General features: G+C 42.2%; 1 protein-coding gene across 6 annotated transcripts in view; it reads right to left on the bottom strand.

Moving 5' to 3' along the window:
* The window catches only part of Psmd11 (proteasome 26S subunit, non-ATPase 11), a 53,855-nt gene extending 39,182 nt beyond the window's left edge, over positions 1–14,673 (bottom strand). For 2 of the 6 annotated variants that reach the window (XM_063269077.1, XM_006246988.4), the window contains exons 1-4: positions 6,893–14,673; positions 6,386–6,581; positions 5,870–6,160; positions 3,118–3,219 (exon numbers count right to left, since the gene is read on the bottom strand). In XM_063269077.1, coding sequence (XP_063125147.1) covers positions 3,118–3,219; positions 5,870–6,160; positions 6,386–6,419 — 427 coding nt within the window. In that variant the 5' untranslated portion in view covers positions 6,420–6,581; positions 6,893–14,673. Of the gene's footprint in view, positions 1–3,117; positions 3,220–5,869; positions 6,161–6,385; positions 6,734–6,892 lie in introns of those variants that run through there. The other 4 variants (NR_172065.1, XM_006246987.4, XM_063269078.1 and 1 more) reach the window with 4 other exon arrangements.
* Positions 14,674–14,914: the final 241 nt, after the last annotated feature.

Genomic DNA, 14,914 nt, shown 5'->3' with positions numbered 1-14,914 from the left:
AAAACTCCTGCCTCCAACTCTTACTTATCTGCTGGTCTGCTGGGATTTATAGGAGTGTATCTACAACCCAGTAGCAAGATGGCATTATTGGTTCAGACTGAGTCCATTAAGGTATTTTTCACATAGAGAATTATAAAGGTACATAATTCTACATCTTCCTCTCAATGAATATACCATATATATATATATATATATATATATATATATATATATATATATATATATATTTACTTTCATAACTGAACTAACCTTCCTAGCTTTGGCAGTGTCTGTGGCTCCTAAATCTACTCTGTATTGGATTAACCAAATACAAAAGTAACATAGTAACACGCCTTCTGCTATGGCTTTAACCATAGGAACCAGATATTATTGATCAAAAACAATTATTAATATATATTTTGACGACTATTCAGCCTACTGTAAATTTATAACCTATACCTATTATTTATATTCTAGCAAATGACAAAATAATCTATTCACATCAGATATATATTCCCTCTCATTCTTCTACTCTACAGTTAGCAAGCTTCTATGAAAGCCAAATAGTAGATATTTTTGGCTTTGAAAGGTTATATGGTCTTAGATGTTAGCAGTTTATAAATAATTCCACTGCAATCCAAAAGCAGTCCTAAACACAGAAATGGAAGTGACCATGTTCAATTAAACTTTGTTGGCACATCCCCTGCATTTACTAGTTTTGAAGGTGAGATTGGAATACTCTGTTCACAATAAAATTAAAATCTCCTAATTGATCATCTATCCCAGGTCATTAATGATTTCACTTTATAGTAATTTTTTATTTTCTTTTTTTGTTTTGTTTTTTGGAACAGAGTTTCTCTTTATAGCCCTGGCTGCACTGGAACTTACTCTGTAGAGAGGCTGTCCTAGAACTCATGGAGTTCCTGCCACTGCCTGAGTGCTGGAATTAAAGGCATGAGCCGCCACCACCACCTAGGCTAGTTTGCAGTATCTTGCTTGATCATCTTCTTATTACTTTCTGAAAGGTGGAATAACATTTGCTAGCTCGGTGTACATATACTCTGCCCTCCATGATTTCCCTGATTAAGTGGTTCTGCACTCGTATCTGCTAGTATTCCTTTAGACCAATGAACAAAATTGTCAGAGCCAAGAGAAACAAACTTGTTTTATTTTAAACATTTATGTATTTATTTATTATGTATATATACATCATACAGCTTTCTGCCTGCGTGTATGTGCCTGCGGGCCAGAAGAGGGCACTAGACCTGATTATAGAAGGTTGCTGGGAATTGAACTCAGGACCTCTGGAAGAGCAGTCAGTGCTCTTAACCGCTGAGCCATCTCTCCAGCCCAAGAAACAAACTTGTAAGGACCATGTTCTCTCTTTTCTCTCACCTACCTTGTCTTTAATTCTCTTTCTGATGTTATTTCTATCTTTTCTGTTTGAAAATCATTTTCCTTCCTAGAAAAGGCAGAAGTGCAACATGGACTAAGTGCTCTGCCCTTGTCTCCAGCATCTGCTAGTAGTATTGTCTAAGCACTGCTATGCTCACGCTAGCAGAGGATCAAGTAATCTGACCTTATTTTAAATCTCCTTTCCTATTTTAGTCTATTAGTATTGAGTGTTCATTCTTAAATATACTCTTTCTTTCCATGTTTGTATATTTCTTTATTTTAATTTCTGAAAATCATATTCCTAATTTCATAGGAATTATCTGCAATTAATGATCAGAATCTCCTTTTTAGAATCTAACAAACTAAGCAGATTCTTTTTCAAGTCTTCGGAGAAAATTTCCACAGATCCTGAGCTTAGGCATTATGGCTGCTAATGCTCAAAACCACTTCAATCATTACTACACATCATACTTATCTCATTCCCTACCTTCCAAGTAATACTGCCACCAGGGATTCTACCGGAAACTTTTTAGGCAGGGTACTTGATACAGTGCTAGATAAGTATGAAATGCACAATAACACAAAATTGAAGATTAAGAGAATAGACGTGTTTTCAAAGCTAAAAGTCAACAGATCTGTCAAATAATTATTGCATAGATAGGTAAATACAACAGGCTCCAAGTCCTCCTCAGGATTTCTATTCTGTGAATGTCGACCCACAGAATCACAGTCTTAGAGAAGTAGGCTAGAAGAGTTTTTGTAACTACTATATTTCACCTATTAAATTCCAGCAAGTGGCCAGGTGTGGTACCACACACCTCAATGGGAGGTAAAGATAGGCGGATCTCTGCAGGTTTGAGGCCAGTCTGTTCAACATACATAGTAAGTTTCAGGATATCAAGCACTACACAGAGACACTATCTCAAAGGGAAAAAATATAAATGTATATCTGTACACCATGTGCATGCCTAGTGCTCTTGGAGGTCAGAAAAGGGGCTCAGATCCTCAGACTGGAGTTGCAGAGTGTTGTAAGCTACCATGTGGGTGCGAGAACCAAATCCTGGGTCCTCTACAGGAGCACCATAGCCCTTGGACCATCTTACAGCCCCTCTAAGTTCACTTTAAAGTGATCCCAATTACACATTTTAAGTTCAAACAAGCTTAAGACATTATTCCCTTATTGGTCATCATCCATCTATCATCTCAAACTCAACCAGCCAATGGCTCAATTACCACTTGGATGTCTGGACAACACACAATATGCAAAAGTCCCAGGTACCAAAGAAGTCGCCTATAGGAAAGCACTATTGCTTTTTTAATGTCTTACACAGTCTACATCAAAAAATAAATAAATAAATAAAAATAATCGAGTCGCTTGGATTCAAAATCTGCAGTCATGTTTCGAGTGAAAAGCCTAAAGTCACTCTCTTTAAATATACCAAAGCTAGTCAATGAAATCACTGAAGACCGCTGCTACCAACATGTAAGGAAATACAGTGAGAACTCAAAAACAAGGAACAAATCACAGACCACCATACCCAACAAAAACAGGACTTTCCCTCAGCTGTAGAATAAAAGTCTACACGTTTCTGCTTCAAAATGCAAGATCAACAAGTTGTCAGGAAAATCAAACTGAACTCCACAAATGAACCGGGTGTTAGATATAGTCTCGTGTTCTGAGAGACACTCCCTATGGCATTTCAGACAACAGCATTACAGGTACAACCCATGTGTAAGACTCACCAGCAGCTTGTCCAGTCTTCGCCAGGAGAGACCCCAGTTCAAGGATGCTCTGCTCTTTGACCTGGACTGCCTCCTCATCATTTTCTTGAATGTCACGCTTCACTAAGAAAAGAAAATGAACTCTTAAAATCATGAAGCAAGGGAAAATTCACCCTTATTAGACCATTATGAACTCTAGTCTATTTTCCAAATAAAACTAGCAAACAAATGCTTGAAAGAAAAAACCTTTTAAAGTAAAATGACCAAATATCTATAGGATATGCCTCATATTAATAGTAAAAACCTAAATTCTTCACTTTAAGTAGACCTTTTTAATCAATCCCTTAGAACTCACCTAACCCGCTGGGAATTTAGCTCAGTGGTAGAGCGCTTACCTAGGAAGCGCAAGGCCCTGGGTTCGGTCCCCAGCTCCGAAAAAAAGAACCAAAAAAAAAAAAAAAAGAATTCACCTAACCCACAGACACTTGAAATTTCTGCTGTGCTTGCATAAAGTAAAAATAGTTTCCAGTTATGGTAATGAGCCCCATGCTAAATACTGTGCTGTATTCAGATAGTTTTTAAAACAAGCCTGTGCATTTACCTATCACAAAGTAAAATCAAATTGTAAAGTTATTCATGTCTATAAAGCAAGTCTTTCAACAAACTTTGAGTCTATAGAAAGCTTTAGCCAGGGCTAGAGAGATGGCTCAGCGGTTAAGAGCACCCAACTACTCTTCCAGAGGTCCTGAGTTCAATTCCCAGCAACCATCTGTAAAGAGATCTGATGCCCTCTTCTGGTGTATCTGAAGATAGCTACAGTGTACTTATATATAATAAATGAATAAATCTTTAAAAAAAGAAAAAAGAAAGCTTTAGCCAAAGGACATATCAAGAATAAACAATTCTATAAATCCATCCTAGAGAAAACTCCTGTCAAAGCTTCAGTGGTATACCGAAATTACACTTAAGAGAGACTGCTGCCTCAGGAGGGATTCAAGTCCTGTTAAAATAACTTTTTATCTGCCCCACTTTCAACTGTTAATAATTATTCAAATGCTGGAGCCTCAAATAGCAGCTCCAAAGTTTGCTGTGCTTATTGTGGTGACCATGACTAGTTATTAACGCTCTAAAAGAGCATCATGACTTGACAAAACCTGAGATTCTGATACTTCATGATGGAGTCCGGAAAAAGTGGTGCTGTGACTCAAGCTTACAGGGGAAGCTTACAGGAACTCTCAGCACAGTGAGCAAACACTATTTTTTTTCTTCTTCTTTTTATAGTATCCATATTTTACTTTTCTTTAGAGGGTGTTGGTGGTGGTGGTGGTTTTTCCTGTATTTGTTTGGTTTCATTTGGAAAAAGGGCTAAAGTTCATAATGGGTCTTATAAAAATGAAATACTCTAATGGCAATGTTTACCAGTAATTTCTATTTTCTGAAAGGCAAACAAATTAGGCACAAAAAGACTCCTGCTTCTCAGATCAGTTCTAAGTAATAACGTGTGTTCACAGAAAAATAACTTTGTAAAAACAACCGGAGTACTCAGGTACTCTGTTCTAAAACTGACATGATCAGAACTTCGAAACGAAACACTTTATCAACATAATTCCTTCAAAATGCACTGATCTCCTACTCCTCTCCTTTCTAGTATCCCAAATGATAAGGACATCAAGTTGTTGACACCGTCCTTTCTTGGTACAAGTCTTGAGTACTGAAATTCAACAGACTCAGTATGTCAACATACTTATCTTAGAAGTCCCTCATATATCTGCATTCACGAACTACTTGTTGATCTAATCCGAATCTTCCCAGATTACATTTAAAAGATCACATTATCACAAGAGGAAGCTCATTCCCTAACTGAACCCTTCAGACTGAATATTAAAAGGCCATCTCTGCCATCATCCACTTATTTCTGTTCATGTCTGAATCCCAGTAAAAAGCGACTTTTCTGTTGCCCACAGGTTTAAGACAATCACACTATGGTGTTAAATTTTTCTTTTCCTCCAGTAATGTTCGACCCGCCGGTTCCAAAAAGTTCCCTGAACAACAGACTCTTACAACTCGCAGAACTAACTTCAACCCCTACTGGGAAACATTAGTAACCTCCTCTGTCCCGGCGGTCCCACTCCGACACTTAGTCTTACAGTCAACATCGGACAGAGGATCGCCTCGGCCACCTCTACCAAATACCAATCTGAAGTGTGTGGCACCCCTCAACTTCCCACACTCAAAAAGTGGCCCTCTTTTGCTGGAGCCTCCTGCTGAGGGCTGAGAGTAAGCAGTAGCTCACAGCGTCCCGGAAGAAAACTCCAAGAGAAGCGCTCGCGCTCCCACCCAGAGCAACCTGTGCTGATAACAACGGCGGGAAATGTCAGTCCTGAGCGGCAGTCGCCCAGATCTTCCAATAACACACTCTACGACCAGTTTATAACCAGCAGCCACTCTCAGCACCTGGCCAGCTCGCGCGAGCCACAACCGGGGACCCTTAGGGGTAGCGAACCCGGCCCGGCCCTCTCTCCACGCCGCGCTGCGCCCACCGTGAGTCAGCAGCCAGCAGGTGGACGCGCGGGCTACCTCGGGGCTTCCCGCCCGATTGGAAGCCATAGGGCTCCCGGGGGCCCCGAGCGGCCTGCGCCCCCAGCCCGGCCCCCCTCACACACAGTGAGTCAGCAGCACCATAGTCGGCTAACCCGGCCCCTCTCCGCCGCCTCCGACTGACACAGGCCGCACCGGGACAGCGGAACCGCGGGGACGGCGCCAGGACCTTTACCGATGGAGTGGAGGATGTCGATGGAGGCCTCCCGGTCAGTGCTGAGTAGAGACTGAGCTCTCTGGAACTCTACCACCGCTGCGGCCGCCATCTTACCGCTCTCACACCGTCCCCGGCCGCGGCCGCCGACGCCGGAAACACACACCCGGAAGACCAGCCCTCGCGTTCCTACCCGAAGACCCCGCCTCCCTTCTCCGAGCACTCCGGGAGTTGTAGTTTCTCTCCGGAGCGGGTGGACCAGGAGCGTCCCGAAAGCCGCATACGAGCTCCCGATCGCCATCTCGCGTCCATCTGAAGAGACGAAACCGAAGTTAGTCCCCACCACCCTAAAAGAGACTGAGTGCTCAAAGAAAGCAGCTTGGCTGTTACTATAAAAAGTATCCCCGTTTAACTCATAGCGATAAATGACCTTTCACATTGTCTATTGTATGGCAGGAATAGCATGGTTCAGATTCATTTGGATGTTTTGCAGGAAGGACACGTATACACACTCCCTTCCAGTCCGAATGAACTCACCAGTGAGAAAGAACACAAATAACCATTCCATCATCGGACAGAGCTTCACATTATGAATTGAAAGTCATCTTTGACCACTCGTTCAATTTAAATAGCGCTTGAGATTCACACCGTTGACTCATACCAGCTTCCCAGCTCAACAACAGAACAAAATTTTCCTCCAGGATCTTCAATTCCTTCAAAGGTAATCCGATACCTGTGAAGATATCAAGGGAGAGTAGGGGGAAGCACATTTCATTCGACCACTAAGGTTTAACCTAAAGATGTTGCTAAAACCTACACAGAGGGAGACCTTCTAGTTGATGACAATCCAGAAATTAAATAGCTGTGCTATAAAAGAAAAGAAGTAGGGGTTGGGGATTTAGCTCAGTGGTAGAGCGCTTGCCTAGCAAGCGCAAGGCCCTGGGTTCGGTCCCCAGCTCTGAAAAAAAAAGAAAAAAAAATTTAAAGAAAGGAAGTAGAACCAACATTATACTCCTCTATGAATGGATTAATCAATCTATATACCTGTCTCCTTTCATTTGTCCAACAGTGGTCTGTGAAAAAATATTTAATTACTAGCTAAGGAAACTGGAAGGGAATAAAGTGGTTTAGTGATGCTCTAATAGTGACTGACAGAGCTGAGACCTGGTGGGGAAGATATGCCCAACCCTTTGCTTTCTCTAATGAAATCTGGGTAACATCCCATCAGGCTGGTAACAGGAATCCTGACTTTGTTGTGTCATGTGAGCTGGCTTCTAAATTCTCCCAACGCTGAAATTCCATGAACTTCAGTGTAATTCTGTGATCTGTTTTTCCTCTTGATGAAGTCATTCCTCCTTTCTCAAACTGATGGGGAGCTAATGATTCTGTACTGAATTCATTTGTTGCTGCACTTTTTAAGTTTTTACTTGTATTTCTTTCTGTCTATCTGTCTATCTGTCTGTGGGAACCCACATGCCATGGCATGCACATAAAGAAGGGGACCTTGCAGAAGTCAGTACTCCCCATCATGTGGAGCCCAGGGATCGAACTCAGGTATGCATGTTTGGCAGCAAGCACTCTTACCCACTGAGTCATCTTGCTGCCCTGTATCTTTTTTTTTTTTAATTGGTTTTTCAAGGCAAGGTTCCTCTGTGTAGCCCTGGCTGTCCTGAAATTAGATGTGTAGACCAGGTTGGCCTTGATGTCAGAGATCTGCCGTCCTCTTCCCTTCACCAATCCAAGGTTCTGGAATTAAGGGCATGCACCAGGCTGGAGAGATGGCTCAGTGGTTAAGAGCACTGACTGCTCTTCCAGAGGTCCTGAGTTCAATTCCCAGTAACCACATGGTGGCTCCCAACCTTCTGTAATGGGATCCAGTGCCCTCTTCTAGTGTGTCTGAAGACAGCTACAGTGTACTTACATGAATAAAATAAACGTGTCTTTTAAAAATAATAATAATAATAATAAAGGCATGCACCACCACTTCCAGCTCCTGTATGTTTTCTTAGCCAATTCAATCGAATCATCATCCTGAAAATACAATTTAAGAACAATAGGCTTTGGAAATGATATATTTTCTCTAAACTATAGGCTGGCTACTAGTAGATGGTGACATCTGTAGGCTCTTACTCACTTTGATCTTTAGTGTTCCTATCTGGAAAACAAGAAAACCCAGCTCGCCAGGTTGCTGTAAGAATAGGAGATAACCTGGGGACTCGATGGCTAATGTTTTCTTTCTACATAACATCTTCCCTACATATTACTATGGGGTAACGTGTATCGTAAGAATACACGCTGTGGTCATCCTCTGTTGGCTACATTGAGAGCCATGTCTCTAAAGTGGACTATCAACATGTAGTTTTCAGGCGTGTTAAGATGTCAAGAAAAGCTCATACCCACCTTCTTACAGTTGTCCTTTGCTTGTCCCACTTTGCGATGCTTCATACCCTCTTCATGTATGTCTAGTCTTCAGAGCAGATTTCCAAGTGCGCCACAGGGTACCACGACCTCTGTTCTGCACGTCCCACCTCAGCACTCAGCAGCTCTCCCCCACTTCTCGCTCTGCTCAGTTCCTTTTTTATCTTTCCTTTCCCCTTTTTTTTTCCATCACTCTCACCTTTTCCCTCTATAACCCTTAGGTTTCAACTCAAAGGACAGTCCCCAGAGATGCTTTCTGAATCCTTCCATTTAAAGCAATGTCTTACTCCTGCAGATTAGCAAGCGCCCCATCCTTCTCTCTACTTCCTTTCCCCAGAAGACACCCTTTCTGGCTGACACTTGGCATTCCTACTCTCACACATGGACTTAAACATGACAACCATATTAGAGCCTGACAGTGATAGAGCGCACACCTTTAATCCCAGCACTAGGGAGGCAGAGGCAGGTGGATCTCTGTCTGTGAGTTCAAAGCCAGCCTGGTCTACAAAGTGAGTTCCAGGACAGCCAGGGCTACACAGAGAAATCCTGTCCTGAAAAGCCAAAGCTAAAAACAGAAACAAAGCAAACAAAATGCATGTTAGATTAGTGCCAGTCTGTCTCTCTTTCCTGTCACAGCCTTCTGCTATACCATGTGACTCTACTTACCTTAACCACTGCTGAATGGATTGAGGTAGGATGGGAGCCATCACAGATTAGCCACTAACCCAAATTTTATGGGTCCTGGTTTAACGAAATGAAGTGGGCTGCAGCATGTGACGCTGCACGCCTTGGATCCCAGCACTCAGGAGGCAGAGGCAGGCAGATCTTTGTGAGTTTAAAGCCAGCCTCCTTGTCTACATGGAGTGCTCCAGGCCAACCAGAACCCTGCTTAAAAAGACAGACAGATGGACAGACAGACAGATGGACAGACGGACAGATGGACAGACAGACGGGGGCTGGAGAGATGGCTCAGAGGTTAAAAGTACTGTCTACTCTTCCAGAAGTCCTGAATTCAACTTCCAGCAACTATTTGGTGGCTTACCTGTAATGAGGTCTGGTGCCCTCTTCTGGCCTGCAGGCATACATGCAGGCAGAAAGCTGTATGATGTATACATAATAAATAAATATTTTTTAAAAAAAGAAAGAAAAGGGGTTGGGGATTTAGCTCAGCGGTAGAGCACTTGCCTAGCAAGCGCAAGGTCCTGGGTTTGGTCCCCAGCTCCGGAAAAAAAAAAGAAAGAAAAACAGGCAGGCAGGTAGGCAGAAAGATTATGTAGATATTCCAGGTCTGGGACTGAGAATCCGAGTAAGTTGGACAAAAGAATTGAAATCAAAATCTGGCACTTGGAAGCAGCCAGAGCTAAACTGATAGAAATATCAGCTGGCAATGGGAAGAAGGAAGAACATGGTTGAGGATGTACAAATGCCTCCAAAAAAGGCTGCCTTCGCTCCTAATAGCTTCCCAGTTTCACGTCCATGAGGCCCACCTATCCCACAGACCTGGAACACATCTCTTCCTGAATATCTTTTTCTAAAAGATTTATTTTTATATCTTATGTATAGATGTGTGTGTGTGTATGTGTGTGTCTGTATCTGTGTCTGTGTGTCTGTTTTTATGGGATGTGTTCATGAGCACAGGATCTTGTGGAGGTCAGGAGAGGGAGCTTGGATCTCTGGAGTTGGAGTGACAGGTGGTCATGAGCCACAGGCATAGGAGTTAGAACCAAACTCAGGTCCTCCAAATAAGCAGTTCAACATTCTTAACTATGGTGCCAGCTCCCCAGCTCCCAAATATCTTCTAACTCTTCCTGTGACACCAGGAAAAGAGATCCCCTGTGGTGTGATAACGTCTACAGTGGCATCCTCACCACAACTGCCTCTAATATGTTATCTTCTTTAAAAAAAAATGATGCAGTTGTATGTAAGCGGGTTTTAGATTCCTTATACTTGTTGTTTTTATTATTGGGTCTGTACTACAGCTGGTTGTGCCATTACTGGTTCTCCACTGAAGGTATAATGGGAGATAGACAATTACATCGCGAGACAGCTTGACTTTACTTGAATAGCAAAGCACATGGCGTGTAGACTGGATACAATCAGAATGGCATAAGGTAAGCAAATGATTGGCTCAGAAAAACCAAGCTCCAACCTCAGCAGCACCATGGAAACAACCATCTGTCTCCCCTTATCTTTTTTATCCCAAAATAATTTCTCTTATCAAAAGATAAGCAAGGCTTTTGCATCCTGCCAAGACAGATCACCCAGAAGATGGTTTTCCGGCTGTAGAAAGTAGGAATGTAATTTAAACTTAAATAAACATAGAGCTCGGCGTTTCACTTTGCTGCCAGCCAATAATGCAGCTGCCTATATTCACGGGATGAAGGTGAAATTATTTTCAAAAATACAGAGCTGCAGCCACACCTCAGCAGTACAGCATGTTTAACATCTGGAAGGCTCTGGGGTCAAGTCTAGTATCCCACACACGATAAAACAACGACCAAAACCTCCTTCATTTAATTACTATAAGGGAGCTTAGCACAACTGACTCCATGGTGGAAGTGCCATTCAGGCTGTTAAACTCGGCTCATGGACAGCACCACCTCCCAAAATGACCCTAACCCATCAAAGTCTATGTAATTCAAGAGAAAGCTATAAATGTACTAACACTGTTTTGTGGTGTCTCTAGTACTGCTACGGGCTAACTGTTCTTATTAACCAAAGCACATCAACTCAAGACATTTGGGGGGGGGGGGGCAGGTTGCTTTGTTTCTTGGGGTTTTGTTTTAGTGTATGTGCAAGTGTGTATGTGCCCTTAAAAGCTCATTCTGAGGAAGAATTTGGGGTACAACCGGGATCCCAAATACCCAGTGTAGTTGCTGGCAGGCTAATAAAGACTTTCTATTGGCTTAAACCCCCATCTCAGCAGTTCTCTGGTGAATACTCCACAATGATTAAATGTATACTTAAAATGACCCCTCTCTCTCCTCTCTCTTCCCCCCTCCCGTCTCTGTCTCTGTCTCTGTCTCTGTCTCTGTCTCTGTCTCCAAACAAACTCACTGTGTAAGTAGAGATGACTTTAAAATTCAGACTTTTCTCCTGCTGCCTCCTAAGTGCTGGGGTTAAAGGTGAACAGATGGTGCTGAGCACTGGTCCTCGGTTCTACTGTAGAGCTAAAGCCCCAGCTCTCAGTGTGTGAGAAGCCCACACTCATTCTTTGGATGCCTCTGCCATGTAACATGTTTCATCCAAACTCCTTTGAAAAAAATTAAAATGGTAAATATTTGTTATGTGTGCATACTTTAATAATACCGATTTTATTATAAAACCCACATAGCATGTAATCTGCTCTTGGGGTTTTGTTAGTTGCTTGTTTTGTTTTTCGGGGGTTTTTTGGTGTGTCTTTTGTTTTGTTTTGTTGTTTTGTTTTTCAAGACAAGATTTTTCTGGGTGTTCTTAGCAGTCTTGGAACTCACTTTGTAGACCAGGCTGGCCTTGTACTCAAAGATCCATCTGCTTCTGTCTCCAGAGCACAGAAATTAAAGACCTGCACCTCTACGGCCCAAAGCTACCTTTTTTCTTTTTAAATACTTCATGGTTTCCAAATTGTCCTTTTTATTACAGAGCTTGTCTTCTAGAAAGCAAAATCAAATTCACAAATAGTGCGTGCACCTTCTCAATGTATCTGAGAGACAGGGTGAAGAAGAATTTTTTTTTTTTTTGGTTCTTTTTTTTCGGAGCTGGGGACCGAACCCAGGGCCTTGCGCTTCCTAGGTAAGCGCTCTACCACTGAGCTAAATCCCCAGCCCCGAATTTTTATTTCTAGATAAAACTGAACCTAGCCCGAGTCTTCAGTTTTTCTTTATTCCACTGGTATGAGTATTTGCCTGCATGTGTACACAAGTGCACCATATATATGCTTGCTGCCACAAATCCTCTGGGACAGGAGTTACAAACAATTGTAAGCCATCATGTCAGTGCGAGAATTGAACTCAGATCCTCTATAGAAACATCCAGTACTCCTAACCACTGAGCCATTTCTCCAGGCCATCTTCACATATTCTTTTTTTTTAAAAGGTTCGTTTTATTTTATGTATATGAGTGCACTGTAGCTGTCTTCAAACACATGAGAAAGAAGACACCGGATTCCATTACAGATGGTTGTGAGCCACCATGTGGTTGCTGGGAATTGAACTCAGGACCTCTGGAAGAGCAGTCAGTGCTCTTAACCGCTGAGCCATCTCTCCAGCCCCTCATCTTCAGATATTCTTAACCAAAGTAGCTAAAAATGAGTCTGTGAGTCACAGATTTTCTAAAACTTGTTGGCTGCCTCTAGTTATTAATAATACTTTGTCTTCAAAATTGACCTGAGGTGTGGCCAGAATAGAATCTTCTTACAACAAATCTGTTCTTTCAGTGCCTTGGAAACATTGTAAAATTACACACTGTGATTGTGTCCTTAAAGATAGAAATATAAGGGAAAGAAGTACCCTTCTTTACTGAAAGTCTTGTTGACCTAAGACATTTTGTTTTGACAGAGGAGAGACTGCAAATTGCCATTTTCTGTGCTAACAAGAAGAAAGCATTCACGAGTCAGCACAATAAAGAGCCTTGTCTAAGAAAAAGGATTCTTGATAACTTTGAAATGCTTTGACTTCTATTATGTTACTGACCTCCTGTTGTCTTCTTGACAGAGATGTCTTCCTGCAATATCGATTTTTTTTTTTTAGCTTTAAAAAAAAAATGTCCTAGGGGTTGGGGATTTAGCTCAGTGGTAGAGCGCTTGCCTAGCAAGCGCAAGGCCCTGGGTTCGGTCCCCAGCTCCCGAAAAAAAAGAAAAGAAAAAAAATGTCCTTATCAAGGGTCTGGGGAGATGGCTCTCTGGTTAAGAGCACTGGCTGACCATCCAGAGGAACCAAGTTCAGTCCCTAGCACCAACATGGTGGCTCATGACCATATGTAGTTCCAATTCCGAAGACTCTGAATGCCTCTTCTAGCCACTACACATATGTGGTGCAAGGCATTCATGCAGGCAAAACACCCATGCACACAAAAGGAAATCTTGCAAAAAGACTACAGTGGAGCACACAAAAAACCATTTTCTTATGTGTGTGTCTCCGTGAATGTCTGGGTGTGTATGGGTGGGTGCACACGCCTGAAAGGCCCTCCAAAGTCACCAGATCACTAGGAACTGGATTTATGGATATCTGTGGAACCAATCATATCATCTCCCGTTTGTTATGGCTGTTGGGCTCTGAACTCCTGTCCTCACAATTTGTGTAGCAAGCACTCTTAACGGCGGAGTCATCTCTCTAGCTCCAGATCATTTTTCAATACGTGAAATAAAATCCCTCATCCCAGTGTCGAAGTAGCTCACAAAAGATATGTTTGAAGGACTGGAGAGATGGCTTAGCAGTTAGGAGCACTGACTGCTCTTCCAGAGGTCTTGAGTTCAAATCCCAGCAATCACAGGGTGGCTCACACCATCTGTAATGGGATCTACTACCCTCTTCTGGTGTGTCTGAAGACAACTACAGTGTACTCACATACATAAAGTAAGTTTAAAATAAAAGCTATGTATGCTTGGTTATCATGGGTCACTGTCTGGACATGGTACTCCCAGGTTCCTGCTCTTATGGAAAGAAGGACAAATGGCACACAGAGAAGTGGAAAGTTAACTTTATTCAGAAGCAAAATGATATTCCAGATCAGAGAAGCTGCAAGCCCTACTGAGTTAGAATACCCGGGGGGGTGACTGCTTGCTTGAGTTCTCATTTTCTGAGGACAAGGAGGAGAAAGAGGAACTGGTTGCTAAGGGGATATAGAGTGAGTGGTTTTCTACTTAAGTTGATCCGTAAGATTATGTAAGCCTTTGCTCTGGTGTGTCTTTTCCCATGACGCATCTGATTTTAATCATATGTGAATCTGATTATGCATATGCATAAATTAAGGGATTTCCCTAAATGTTCAATCTGGGAATACAGCTTGCTAATTGAGTATGTATTCAAAACCAGTTCTGGCTGTATTGACCCTGCCTCCCTTATCCAAATCCATTCTGGGAGATGTTTCAGCGGAAACTAACCAAAAAAGTTGAGTCACTGCGTTGGGCTTGGTGGTGCGCTCACAAGGCAGACATAAATGGATTTCTATGATTTCAAGATCAACCAGGTCTATATAACAAGTTTCAGAACCAGGATAGCCAGGGCTAAACAGAAAACCACTGTCTTTAAAAAAGAAAAAAAAAAAAAATACTAGCGGTCCCCAGCTCCAAAAAAAAAAAAAAAAAAAAGAAAAGAAAAAAAAAATACTAGGGTTGGGGATTTAGCTCAGTGGTAGAGCGCTTGCCTAGCAAGCACAAGGCCCTGGGTTCGGTCCCCAGCTCCGGAAAAAAAAAAAAAAAAGAAAAGAAAAAAAATACTAAAGTTAACTAAAGGGGGCTGGAGAGATGGCTCAGTGGCTAAGAGCACTGACTGCTCTTCCAGAGGTCCTGAGTTCAAATCCCAGCAACCACATGGTGGCTCACAACCATCTGTAATGGAATCTGATGCCCTCTTCTGGTGTGTCTGAAGACAGCAACAGTGTACTTATATATAATAAATAAATCTTTAAAAAAGTGTTTAAAAAAAAAGTTAACTAAAGGTTGCTTAAGAA

The sequence above is a fragment of the Rattus norvegicus genome, chromosome 10 (assembly GCF_036323735.1).
Source record: "Rattus norvegicus strain BN/NHsdMcwi chromosome 10, GRCr8, whole genome shotgun sequence".
NCBI lineage: Eukaryota > Metazoa > Chordata > Mammalia > Rodentia > Muridae > Rattus > Rattus norvegicus.
The sequence above is the reverse complement of the archived record's forward strand: the minus strand, read 5'-3'. Positions and strand labels throughout refer to the sequence as shown.